Genomic DNA, 14496 nt, shown 5'->3' on the forward strand with positions numbered 1-14496 from the left:
CAACCTTCACCGTACGCACCGTTCTTTCGGCTTGGCCATTGGATTGCGGATGGTATGGCGCAATCGTAACGTGTTTTATTCCGTTATTGGATGTGAATTCTTTGAACTGGTCGCTCGTGAAACAAGTTGCATTGTCCGTAAACAACGTGCGCATGATACCAAAGCGAGCCATCTTGGTGCGTAGTGAACGAATAACTGTTTCTGTCGATGTTGTGGGTACGACATCTACTTCAATCCATTTAGAGTACGAGTCGACAGTTATGAAAAGAAGTTTGTTCTCGATGGGGCCGGCGAAGTCGCTATGAACTCTCTGCCACGGTGCTGTTGAGACGGGCCACGATGAGAACTCCTTCTTGGGTTCTGGTGCGATTGATTGACATATTTCGCACTGTTTGCTGTATTCAACGATCGCTGCGTCGATTCCTGGCCACCAGAACATGGACCTTGCGAGCGACTTCATTCGAACGATGCCTTGATGGGTTTCGTGAAGTTGCTCTAGTAGTTTCGAGCGTAGAACCTCTGGAATTACGACTCGTTGCCCAATCATCAGCACACCTCGCATGGTCGACAGCTCGTCACGTCTGCTATAATATGGTTTGACTTCTGGATCTTGTCGTTCGGACTGTTTCCATCCGTTTACCACAGTCGGACAGGTTCGTTCGACTCTTGTTCATTCTATCGATTAGGAGAACATACTCCGTTGGCAACGGTGGCTCTTCGTGATGAACTTTCAGCGCAAGGCGACTTAGAGCGTCCGCATTGGAGTGAAGGCTTCCCTTCTTATATTCGATAGTGTAGTCGTATGCTGAAAGAGTTATTGCCCATCTCTGCAATCTCGCTGCTGCCATTTGAGGAATTGGTTTGTTCTCGGAGAGTAAGCTAACCAACGGCTGATGATCGGTGATTAGCTTGAATCTATTTCCCAATAAGTAATCCCGGAATTTAGTGACTCCGTAGACCAATGACAGCGCTTCTTTCTCGAGCTGTGAGTAGTTCTTTTCAGCCGATGACAGCGTGCGGGAGGCGAACGAGATTGGCCTTTCTTCATTGTTGATCCAGTGTGACATGACAACGCCGATGCCAACGGGTGACGCGTCACAGGCCAATCTGATTTCCTCGGTCGGGTCGAAGTGTACCAGAAGATTCGAGTTAGTAAGTAATTCTTTGGCTTTCTTGAACGTTTGACTTTCCGTTGGACCCCATTTCCATTCAGCATCCTTCTCCAATAGTCGATATATCGGGGACAGGTGAGTGGAATAGTTCGGTATGAACTTAGAGTAGTAGTTCAATAGACCTAGAAACGATCTCAGCTCATCCAGATTCGTTGGCTCAGGCGCTCCGGTAATCGCAATCATCTTAGTCTTCTGCGGGTGGAGTCCTTCGCTGTCCATATGGTAGCCCAGGAAATCGATCGATGTCTTTGCAAACTGGCATTTGTCTCGATTCAGTTTCAGACCCGCTTCTTCGAAAACTTCAAGTAGCGCCTCGAGTTTCTTCCAATGATCGTTGTGATCAATTCCGCCCAGCAATATATCGTCTTGGAATGGAGTGACGCCATGTTGATTTCTTAATAAAGACTCCATATGTTTTTGAAAGACCGCGGATGCGGATGATACTCCGTATGGCAGGAAATTGTACAGGAACAACCCCCTGAGAGTGTTGATGACTACGAGGTCTTTAGACGCATCGTCCAACTCCAACTGACTGTACGCCTCTCTCATGTCGAGTCTTGTGAATATCTTGCAACCGGCAAATTTAGCGAAGATATCTTCCGCCTTAGGAATTGGGAACTTCTCCGTCTCGATCTGCTTGTTAGCTGTAAGTTTAAAGTCGCCGCAGATCCTGATTTTGCCATTCGGTTTCAAGATAGGGACAATGGGAGCAGCTGATTGTGCAAATGGTACTGGCGTAATTATTCCGGCTTCTTCAAGACGTCTTAGTTCTTCGTCGACCTTGTCCTTGTACGCGTAAGGAACGGTTCGTGCCTGGAAAAATCTAGGTGCAACTTCGGGTTTTCGGTGAAGATGGACCTTTACGCCTTTCAAACAGCCTCTTTGTTTCGGATCGAAGACGTGTTTGTGTTTCACCAGGATTGACTGCAGGATTCCTTCATAGCATGAAATGTTCAGGATTGAGCTTGCTTGTGGTACGACTCCTTCTTGAAGAATTGGAAGTGTCGACGATATCCACGATCTGCCGCATAGCGTAGGTCCATTGCCTTTGTATACAATGATGGGTAGGATGTCTTCGTGCGAATGGTATGCCACTCTAACGTAACTGATGCCAGCAACCTCTATTTTGTGACCAGAAAATGATTTGAGTCGAACACCAGATTTCTCCAGTTCTCTCATTAGGATCACCCCTTCAGCGTCGTGACTTGACATTAATGAAAAGGCAGAACCAGTGTCAACTTCCATGTCGATGGGAACATCGTTGATTTTACACGAGATTCTGTACGGATCCGGTGGTCTCTTGTGGTCGATCTGTCGCAATAAGTGGTATACGTCTTTTTGTTTAGGCTCCAGAGGAACTACGGCAGACGATAGCGTGAAGACTTCATACTCCAGACATGGTGAGTTCCTCTCAGATATGTAGTTAGCTTGTCCATCGTTATTCTTTAGTAGCTTCGTTCGACAGGCTCTGGATATGTGCCCTTTTTTCTTACAATGGTGACACGTTGATTCCTTGTATGGACAGCTAGCTGGAACATGACTTTGATCGTTACAACGAGTGCATTTACCTTCGACACGATTTTGATTTGAAACGTCTCTCCGCTTTGTGAAATCTTGTTGACCTTTTGCCGATTGATACCCAGGGTTGCGTGAGCGTCTCTTTTTTGAGAGTAACGATATCGCCTGAACCTTATCGTCTGAGTCGTGGCTTGCCTGATTTTTCATTGCGCTAACGTTCTTTGTCGCTTGCTCCATAGCTTGAGCTATCGACATGGCCTTGTTGAGAGTTAGTTTTTCTTCAGCCAGCAATCTTTTCTGTAAAGAATCATCATTACATCCGCATACCAGCCGGTCTCTGAGCATATCGTCCAATGATGTCGCATAGTTGCAGAACTCGCTCATTCGTCTTAGCTCTGAGATGTACTTGGATATAGTTTCTCCTTGTCTTCGGTTTCGAGAATTAAATTTGAAACGTTCCACAATTTCTGACGGTATTGGATTGAAGTAATCCGTCAAGACTTTGACCAAATCATTATAACTTTTGTCAGTGGGTTTATCGGGTCCTACTATGTTTCTGAGCGTGGCGTACGTCGCTGGCCCTATGACTGTCAGCAGCGTCGCTTTCTTCTTAGCAGCGTCATCGATATCGTTTGCAATGAAGTATTGTGCAAGTCGTTCTGAGTACAGCGTCCATGATTCGGTTCGGTCTTCGAATTGACTGAATTGCGCCGTGACTGACATGACTCTTGAAGGTACTTGAAGTCGTTGAGAGTTCCAGTGACAATCTTCGATACAGCAACGATGACGGTGACGTAGTTTCTTTTACAGGTTCGAATACTCAGCAGGATCCCATCCTCGTCGCCAATTTGTTGTGTTCCAACATAATAACCACGACAAGATTAAGATGAGTTAAACAGTTTATTAATGAAGATTATATTTACATGATGACGATACATATAGTACAAGGAGATCAAGTTGACTGGTGGTTATCTAAAATGACCCGTCGTATTTATAGTCTGTGATAATTCGGTGTAGGTCAAATAGTTTTTTACATGAACATAAGTGTCTTTTAGGGGAGTAAGAGACTTTGAATACTGTTGTCAGCCTTGTCGGGCGTGGCATGGCATCGGTTAGGCTTAGTAAATGCACACTGTTCTAGTGTTCTTTAGTACAGAAGCTAGGCAGGCGTCGTTTTGAATGGTTGAAATTCTTGAATTATTTAAAAATGAAACTTATTCCGACATTCTGTGAGCGCATTAGTTAAGGTTTCTTTAAACCTCTATAAATTCTTCAAATCAGTTAAATTAAATTACAGCAAAGCGAGGAGCATTCGGTCGAAACGCTGCCGGCTTTGAAATGAATCAAAAGGAGCCATAGAAATCTCATAGGTAACTAGAATGCTGCCGCCTACGGCCGAGCTTGACGCCAGTTCGCCTTGAACCTTCAGCCAATGAGAGGCCGTAGAGTGGTTCCGCCAAGGAGGATAATAATCCTCCTTGGATCCGCTACTATAGCGGGAGATAGGTGACGTCATTATCTCTGGTGACGTCATTATCTCTGGTGACATTAAATTCTTGGCAGAACCACTCTTTGAGCTCTGATTGGCTGAGATCTGGCTATCGTCTGCCACGTCGTTTGGCCCATTTGCCAGTTACACGGCAGCATTCTAGTTACCTATGAGATTTCTATGAAAGGAGCACCGTATAGTGAGGCCCGCGTATTTTCAAACCTTGTGTTGAGTGCGAGGGGTCCGTCCGAGGTTGAGTGACTCAATTCTAGGAATAAGAGGGGAAGGTGTGGAGTAGTAACACGCTTTCACGGGACTACAACACAATACAAGGATGGAGTGGCTTGTCGAGGGTAGAAATCAATGTAGCAGCCAAGCAGTTAGACGCAACAACTGCCAATAGCCCAGACACAACACTTTCCGCTTGGGGCAGACATACACCCACGCACTCTAAACGAAACGGTTTAGATTTTTTGATCCCCTAATATGTTGCCCTTTTTGAACCTTTTCATAGTAAATTATATAGTCGTATAAATCGCGAAACACTACACCATCAAATATATAACGAGTCATTAATAAAATTGATAATCAGGGACTCTTTCCCGAATTTGTTTAATATTTGCCCCTCCCTAAAGAGGCAAAAACGCTTCGGTCTCTTTCGACTCTATCACGAAACCGTTTTAGTAGTTTATGAAGCGTTGTTTTACAAAAGAGAAAGTTTCGAGTTACTTCCCGAGTAAAGTGTATTTTTTATTTAACAAGTCTAAACAAGCTCTTGTTGCAAAAAATTTACAGTTGTTCGTTTCAAAACTATAGCAGTTATCGGAACTTATTTCGGGTTAAACATTTAATTTAGGTAATAAATATTTTAACATATTGGATTTTATTTTCGAAAGTTACACGTTTTAAGTAGATCTTACCTTTAATTGATAAAATTTTAAGAATTCTTATGAAATTGAAACTCTAGTCTTCAACATTTTTAATATTGCTTCTCTACATTTTGGCTTGAATCAAAGTGTAGGATCTGTCATTAACAAAACTAACATTTTTTACTATAAAGTGAAAAGTTATAAGAGTTAAATTTGAGCCTTGAAACTGTAACAGGAAACTGATAAAATATTAAAATGCAAAGGATTAAGTGTAAGTTGACCATTTAATTTGTTGCAACTCACCAGAGAAAATACACTATTAAATCAGTATAAATGTTATGTAATCTACCTAATCAAGAATATTATCAACTACATAGCCCCTAATTTGATGATTAATTTAGTATTGATCTCCACCCATTGAGATGTGAGAGACTGCAACTATATAAAGGGAGTGTTATGTTTTCCAGTAATATCCAGAACAAGATAAGAACTGATCAGGATTTTTATTCTAATAATCATAAAGATAAAAATCGGCTAAGCTAATACCCAAGTCACAAACCACAGGCTAGCATCTTGTTAGTCATGATTCAAACTCTAATTTAATGTGAAAATATTATAAATTTAATATATATAGTTTTCAGTATAAAAGTAAACTGGAATTAATTTATTGGGTAGCATAGTACAACAAGTTTTAAGCAATATCAAGCCCTAAAAATAACAATAAAAACCAAGTGCCACTTCATTTTTAAAATATTATAAAATGCTAACTAACAGACAGAATTTATAAATTAAATGAAAGTAAAACTCGCTTACATATTAATTAAATACAAATAAAAAAGCAGCATGATTACTTTACAATAACTGTGTACTTATTTATTTATTTATTCAAACTAGTGACGACACCGTAGCAGACGACTGTTTTAAAACAAAGGGCCAGATATAAGGTTATTTAAGTAAAAATCTACTTCTTATGAGTATGAAGGTTTCGTTATTTGAAATACGTTTATTTTGCTGTGTCTCTTTTCGCTATTTTCATATGGAAAAAGCTCAAACTCTTTAAAAGTGAGTGATTTCCAATATAGTCCCCCCCCCCCGAATAGAAAACCCTGGACGTACACGCGTACTCCTTTGCATTTTAATATTTTATCAGTTTCCTGTTACAGTTTTGAAGTAAAAGTAAACCCGGGGACGATAGAGAAAAAACTAAAATTGGAACAATAATAAAAAACTAACAACGACGCGGTGATTTTAAATGTAAATAGTTTTTTAGTATAGTATATATACATGTATAGTTAGAGGTGATGCTCGCACTGTACATACATCGAGCCGATGTGTAATCTAACGTCTCGCAATAAAAGTATATCATAATTATGAATTTCTTACGTTACTTCAAGTTTCAAGGCTCACATTTAAGGAAAGGGTTTTAAAATATATACATTTACATCTGATAAATATGAATATCAATTTGTGAAAAGGAGAGGAAAACTGATGAAATGTAATAAAATATATTTGGCATTTGAAAGTAATTGCAAAAAATATCTCTTAAAATCTAAAGAAATATCTGTACCTTTCTAGGCCCCAACTCACCCCCCCCCCATAAATTACCTTTAAACTGCTTTGATAACAGCATTTTTGATTAAAATATTTACAGTTATCATGTAAACTACAACGTTTCATTGTGAAATCAAACAATCAATTTTTGTAGCTATTTTAAAAATCGCAATTAAATACGGCAGTTGAACTGGTAAATATCTACAATTGATTCTCCAAAGATTTTAATTTATATATTTACTCATTTGAAACGAAGTAGGGTTCGCTTGATATAGTTAGGAACATAAAAAATAACCGATTTGAGATAATCTTGGTCATAGCTACGACTAGCGAAGTATTGTGTACCACCGAATTTTAAAATGACATCTCTGGTCTGATTTATTTGAGGTGATAGTTTATAACAAGCTAGTCTACGCGATGTTACGATCAGGCAAAAAAAAAAACCCTCAATCAACGCGTGTTAAATATATTCGTAATTTTCGAAGCTTCATAAATTAGAACTTTCTAATGTGATGCGAGTATTATTCATTCCGCGCGTATACAATAAATAACAATAAGGTTACTATGCAAATGGTTTATATTTCCTGGTGTTCAACGATTTCTATTTGCATTGCCACCAAAATAACCAAAACGACACGGATTAATTTTAAGACACAGTTCTAGTGCTCTGAGCTGTTATTCAAAGTAACAATGCATCTCGGCAATCGGCAGAGTAATTGCAGCTAAACATTTTTTAAATTTCAATCGTTTATTAGCCAGTCTACAATAAAACTTATACTTGGTATTAATTACATTGAGCTCGAAGTCGAGTAATGTAAACTGATTATTTTAAAAGAAGATTTGCTAGTGGTATGTGAAAATTTGAAATTCATATAGTTGAGATGATTGGTATTCTATCAATATATAAGATGACATTTTATTTTATTTTCTTAAGTCTCATAAGTCTTTATATCTCTCAGGCTAGTCACCGTCAGCGTTTGTGTTACTAGGCAGCCAAGTCATATTAAAAATTGAAACGATTTTATTATCTAAAGTGGGTCTTTTGCTTATGAAAATAGCTTTTAAATGCAAGAATTATTGCGTAAAAACCGCATCATTATATAATAATAATGAGGTGCGAATGTCGCTTGAAGATTGATGAGAGGTATTTTCGGCCAATTCCACACTTGAGTTTCAAACGGTTCACTTTCGGCGTGGCTAAGATTATGAATGACTGGATTAAATCGTTGAAAGAATCGACGTTTTAACAATCAATTTGGCATTGAAATTAGAAGGTTGAGGTTTATTGGTGATCGCTAAAACTTTGGTTACAGAGGGGGAGACGGCACAATTAGTTCGCTTACGGCCTGTTCTCCTTCACAATCAGAATAAAACTGACTTCTTTATTTATTTTCAAAATTTCTACGGTTGACATAGCGCGCGTTATTTTACCAGATCACATTTTTTGTATGTTCAATCGCACGCTTGAATTCGAATATTTTATAAAAATATGCTTCGATAACTTAAAAGGTTAATAAAGTCCAATATAAGTTTTAACACCCTCCCCCCTTGAACAAGTTTGTTCAAGCATAATTAAGAGATATCTCTTATAGATAAAGCACTTTGATAGGGCGGCGTATACGCGTACCGTTAGGAAGTCTCAACATGCAGGAACGAGTTTCTTTATCTACACTCTAAGAAATTACCGTAAATTTCACGGTCAAATTACTGGCTGCTAGCTGCCAGTAATAGTGGTTTACCCAATTTTACATTCGCCGGTAAAAGGTAATGTAGTCAAACCGTAAATTTTACTTTTCTGAAACCAACATTTTGCAATCAACCTGTAAAGTGAAATGTATAGAAAAATTTTATTTCCTATTTGTATAGCACAACATTTCCAATCAAACCGTAAATTTCACATTTATAATGCATTAAATTTCCAATCAAACCGTAGATTTCACATTCATAATGCATTCTATTTCCAATCAAACCGTAGATTTCACATTCATAATGCATTCTATTTCCAATCAAACCGTAGATTTCACATTCATAACAGAGATGCATTCAATTTCCAATCAAACCGTAGATTTCACATTCATAATGCATTCTATTTCTTATCCAACCGTAGATTTTACATTCATAATGCATTCTATTTCCAATCAAACCGCTTAAATTAAAACTATGAATCCGGTTTTAGGTAACATAACAGCAGTTGCGGATTAGTTTCCACCTTGGCCCATAAGTTTGGGATACCTTCCTTACCTTGATATGTCAGCGTTTTCGAGTCAGTAAGCTCTGTACACTCTGTTAAATAAGTCTTCGGCCGTTGGGATTTTGGCACTTATTTGCGATTATCTCAAAAACTATGAATGCCCATGTAACACAGCACTGTCGGTTAGTAGTCGGTTAAGATTTCACATTTAAAAAGCATTCAATTTTCAATCAAACCGTAGATTTTACATTCATAATGCATTCTATTTCCCATCTAACTGTAGATTTCACATTCATAACAGAGATGCATTCAATTTCCAATCAAACCGTAGATTTCACATTCATAATGCATTCTATTTCCCATCCAACCGTAGATTTTACATTCATAATGCATTCTATTTACAATAAAACCGTATATTTCACATTCATAATGCATTCTATTTCCCATCCGACCGTAGATTTTATATTCATAATGCATTCTATTTACAATCAAACCGTATATTTCACATTCATAATGCATTCAATTTCCAATCAAACCGTAAAGATTTCACATTCATAATGCAATCAATTTCCAATCAAACCGTATAGATTTCACATTCATAATGCAATCAATTTCCTATCAAACCGCTTAAATTAAAACTATGAATCCGGTTTTAGGTAACAAAACAGCAGATGCGGATTAGTTTCCACCTTGGCCCATAAGTTTGGGATACCTTCCTTACACTCTGTTAAATAAGTCTTGGGCCGTTGGGATTTTGGCACTTATTTGCGATTATCTCAAAAACTATGAATGCCCATGTAACACAGCACTGTCGGTTAGTAGTCGGTTAAGAGTCTGATAGTCGGATAACAGTCAGGTCGGTTCTCGCGACTGCAACCGACTCAGGCCCGACATATGAAATACGTGAAAAAATGTGGTCCAATTTTCCTACTCTTTGCCGTCTGTTGTTCAAATAGTTATGCATGAGTCTGGCTCTCCGACAGTAGGTTTCAGATAAGTCGCATTTTCCGACTTTTTCCACTTCTAAATTTTTAAGTCGGTAATACCGACCAATATTTTTATTACAGATAATAATATCCACCCAAAAACCATTCGGTTAAAAATTGCAAGGTCCTTTAAACAAAAACGTCACGTCCTAAAAGTAGTTAAATCAAATAACGGGCAAGATCTGTAATTATATTCAGATAAACGTCATAAACTGGATTTATTTATCGACAAGTGATGTGCTCTGAAGTAATCGCTTTCATTGCATTATCCAGGTTGGGCATCTCAGGTTCACGAGATATTTCTTCGGGGGTAGTATTTTTCATTCTACGTAAGGCGTCTTCAGACACCAGAATCATTTTGCGAGCCATTTACTTATTGATGGCGCGAGTTATCGCCGCACCAGCTACTGAGCTAACGATCGACAGTAAGGGAGCTAACAAGAGCGGTAAAAAACCTCCTTTCTGCACTAAAATCTGTTTTCTTTTAGCGAGAGGAATTTTTCGACAAAGATGGTGTAAGATTTTACGATGTTTCTTCAACTGACACTTTTGTCCATCTGTTAATTGAACGTTTCCACGTAGTACATTTATACAACATTCGATCAACGCTAAATTAGCGTCTCGATCTGCTAGCTTGATGATAGATTTCCTCTGTTTCGCGTTACAAATGCTCAAGTATTCCAGAAAGATAAAATTTTTACAAAATCGTTTTGATGTCGTTATGCTCATTTTGGAACAAAAATCGCGGCTTCTTCTCCTGGTATGATTCCCGTTCGCAGCCGATATTCATCTGACGTGTTTGGCTTTAAATCGATGAATAAATACCCGTACGGCTTGACGAAACGCGTCAACGGCAAATTTTGTACTTGACGGAGATATTTGTTTTGCAATATTTAATACGCTGGAGACGTCTCTAGCTGAACAGAAGATCACGAGGTATTGGGAATTCAGATTGAGAGTTCTTACCTCTTTCCCGTGATAAAACAAATTTTGCATTAAAATTAGTACAGACGTGTTCCGATGATGGGAACCACGGATAAATAAATTGGTTACGTCTTTGTTGTTGGCGATTTCGCACTATAAATCGTCCAGAATTACGAAATTTCTTATCGCTGGATTCAAATTCCCGGGATCTAACAGCCCCTCGTGAAATTCAACTGTGGAATTATGTTCCAGCACCGAATTAAATAATACGGGTTGATATTCCGTGTAACACCAAACAATTCGCTGTGGCGGGGGTGATATGCAAGATTCGTTATGTTTAATTAATTTGGCTATGAAGTGGGATTTACCACATTGTGTTGGTCCTGACACGAGCCCCGTGAAAGGATGTATCATGACGGGATCCATGTTTGTAAATGGTTTAAGAAATAATGAACTCAGTTTTTAATACGAAAATTTTATTGAAATATTTTTACACATCTTCAGATTTATACAAGATCTTTTTGGCGTTGCACATAATGAAAGACAAAATAATATCGCGAAAATCATCGCTTAAGAATGTACTAAGTTTAGAGGTTATTTCGGAATAGCTTATTTTCCCCATTGCGTCAAACAAATGCCTTTCTAAACGGGAATTCCAGTAGATTATTAAACAATCATGCTGCTTTTGTGACGGATGATCAATTTCACAGCCCATGCATTGCTTTTTAATGTAATCCGTAATTTCGCGAATAACAGTTTCTTTAATATCCTTAAACACACGTTTGACTTCGTTGTGGTAGATCATAACTTCGTCGTATTTTTCGAGCAATGCCATCCAGGGATACAGCGTAATGGTGAATCCCTGTTTAGTCAGGTACCATTTCCCGTAGTTCGTTCCAGTTCCGAGGACGAGTTCCCTCACGTCCACTACCCTCCGGTTTTGGAAAAAACACAACTCAACCCGTCTCGTTTCCGATCCTTCGAAAAACCACGGAGAGGGAGAGGTAGAATCGTCTTTCAACAATGAAGTTATTCGGTCGCTCGTACTCCATAGTTGCTTGAACTGGCTTTCCGTCTGTGCGATGCCAACGTTCCCGTCTAATGCTCCGATATGAATATTGCTGTCTGGAGTAATCCAAACTCCTTTCGTTGAAGAAATTGGCAAAACCTTGCTGGCGTTCCCATAAAGTTTGCACTCAGTAAAACATGTTTGCGCTTAGTAAGGTTATCATATACTTACATTTTTATAAGGCTTCAACTTCCAAGATGCGAGAGTAACGGTGGTCAAAATTATGATTAGTTTTTAGATGAGAAGAGCTCCCTTTAAATAACGCTTTATTATCGTACTTTGGACCACATTTCAATTATTTCACTAAATTGAATATGCCTAATGTTTGCTTAAAATTGTACGGGGTGCGTACTGCGGTCGGCACGCGAATAAATCCATACGGTAATTTCCTCGTAAAACTAACAAAATCAATTACTCCCTTCGATGATACCCGATACCCCCCCAATTCGCCCGGTTATTCCGAAGACTCTCTCTCTATAGTGCCTCCCACGCCGCGCGAAGACCAAAGCGCGGTAACAAAATACCCGAGTACACTTTCAAGGGCGTTTCGGCTCCCCGCTCAACGACGACTAAGTTTGTTGTACGCATTTTTAATAAAACCCGACTTTCGCACCGTAGATTCGACGTAACACTGTACATGACACCGAGCAGGTACGGTAGATATTAGAAACCGCTTACAAATTAGACGGAGGCTACGATTCTCCTCGCCACCCGTACTCGCCCCAGTGCCTTTACGTCGGAGCGTGGCTTCCAAGCAACGGTCGGAGCCGCGGGAATCCAATGGATTTCAACGGGGTTTCTTGCGGGCTCGCTTCGGGTCGGACGATGAGGAGAGGTGGATAGAGAGGGAAGGGGGGGGGCTATTTTTCTATCGCAATTTAAACTTTTCGAGATTTTCTATTTTACAATTATTTGGCTATAAAATGGAGAAGAATATGGGCTTTACGACGCTTCTATAAGCGAAATATACATGTGTAATTCGACTTCAGGAGTAAAAGAAATGGTTCTGCACCACTATCAAGGTCACCCCCGTAGGAACCCGCCCTATTACGCTGAAAATCGCCCATTCAGATATCAACTGTAAAAGTTTAAATTTTGTTTTATTTTGGTATTTGTATATTTAAACCTTTTTTCCTTAACTTTAAAAAGACCTCAATTTTGTCCAAGGCTGGCTGTTTAGCCTGGTTCCTGTATGCATGTTGTCAGAATTTATAGCCCGCTGTACCGGTAAAGGTTCCTGTATGCAGTGCGTAATAACGGGGTAATATACATTTATTCAAAAATATCCGTAACAAACGACTAATGTGTTTTAAAATATATTCAGTCTGACCGCCGATCTTTATCATTGAGCTTGGGATTTTATCAGGCAGAGACCCGAGCTCCAAGGTTGGACCCGCTTGATTGTACAAGATTTTATCTCCGCCCTTCATTGGTTTTCTTTTGATTTATTGTAATGTAAAATATTTTACTTTTCTTAAAATATAGTAATAAAAATATTTTTATTACGAAATATCTAGTTCTGTTTTCAAAGAAGATTTATTCGATATTATTTCTTTCTTTCTTACTATATAAAAATGCGCTTGTCTTCTAAAAGGAGGGGTCTGTCCGATCTTTTTTAAGATTATTTTTTTTAACATATCATATGACCAGGGAGTAAGGACAGAGGGAGGTTTCCTCTTATGTTAAACAAACGCTCCTCTCCCATGCAATGGGGGAAGAAAAGAGGGGTATTTACTAGTTCAAATCCAGCTACCGCGCATGCTCGAAAAATTTCATTTCCGTGGATTTTGGTTTACTGGTTTCCTGTTTTCTGCTACGCAGCTTCTGTTAAGTTCGTTAAAGCTAAGGCCCGAGTATTGCTGCACGTTATTTCCGAAATCAACATGAAAAATTGTTGTTATATCGCTTGTAGAAGTGATTCGAGATCTTCCCACAAAAAATATATGAAAGGAATAACCTTTCATACGTTTCCTAAGCCAAAAACCCAGTTAGAAAAATGTAAGAGATGGATATTAGTTTGTGGAAGGCCTAACTTTCTCACCCTTGATAAAATTACTAAAGAGCGTTATGTTTGTTCTGAACATTTTGTTGGTGGTAAAGGTCCTAGTGTGGATTATCCCGATCCAATGATGCATCACCCAACTAAATATATGATTGCGAGTATTTCCTTTGGAGAATTGATAAAATATTTGCATAGTTTAAAAACTAATTAAAACGTAGGATCCAAGACAACAGAAAACTGATGGCTCAGCAAATAATGGTTTACAAAACCCACCTGAAAACTGTGATACCGTAACCAAGGAGAAAGCTAATGGTTTTAGTGAAACCTTACGATTAAAAAGTATTTTGAAAAAGGGTGTTCTGCACGAGGAAAAAACGACGGATAAATAAAAAAATGTTACACGTGATATTGCTAACATAGACAAGGAAAATGGTGAAGAACGGGTGCTTTTTTGTGAACCACGTGATTCTACATCACCAAATAACCTTCAAACACAGTTCACCAGTGTGACATCACCACCACGCATACTTCCCCGTGTCACTCTAGCAGATTGGCAAGTTTAAAAGATCTATTTACGCAGTTTTCACTGTATCAAATTTCAGAGTCAGAGCCACAATTCAATTGGTCAGTAACTAGAAGTGGTAGCTCCTCTTCACTGTTTGTATTTAACACGTTAAGAACCTCAGATATTGGAAGTTTGGAAGATTTTCTTAATCTCTTAAGGT

General features: G+C 38.8%; 1 protein-coding gene across 1 annotated transcript; it reads right to left on the reverse strand.

The window, feature by feature from the left end:
• Positions 1-584: 584 nt before the first annotated feature.
• Positions 585-3413, reverse strand: LOC149946439 (uncharacterized). The gene has a single exon (XM_090170754.1). It carries the CDS (start codon positions 3411-3413, stop codon positions 585-587), a length of 2829 nt encoding a protein of 942 aa, XP_090026880.1.
• Positions 3414-14496: the final 11083 nt, after the last annotated feature.

The sequence above is a fragment of the Leiobunum rupestre genome, chromosome 4 (assembly GCF_980474605.1).
Source record: "Leiobunum rupestre chromosome 4, qqLeiRupe1.1.hap1, whole genome shotgun sequence".
In the NCBI taxonomy this organism is placed as follows: Eukaryota; Metazoa; Arthropoda; class Arachnida; order Opiliones; family Sclerosomatidae; genus Leiobunum; species Leiobunum rupestre.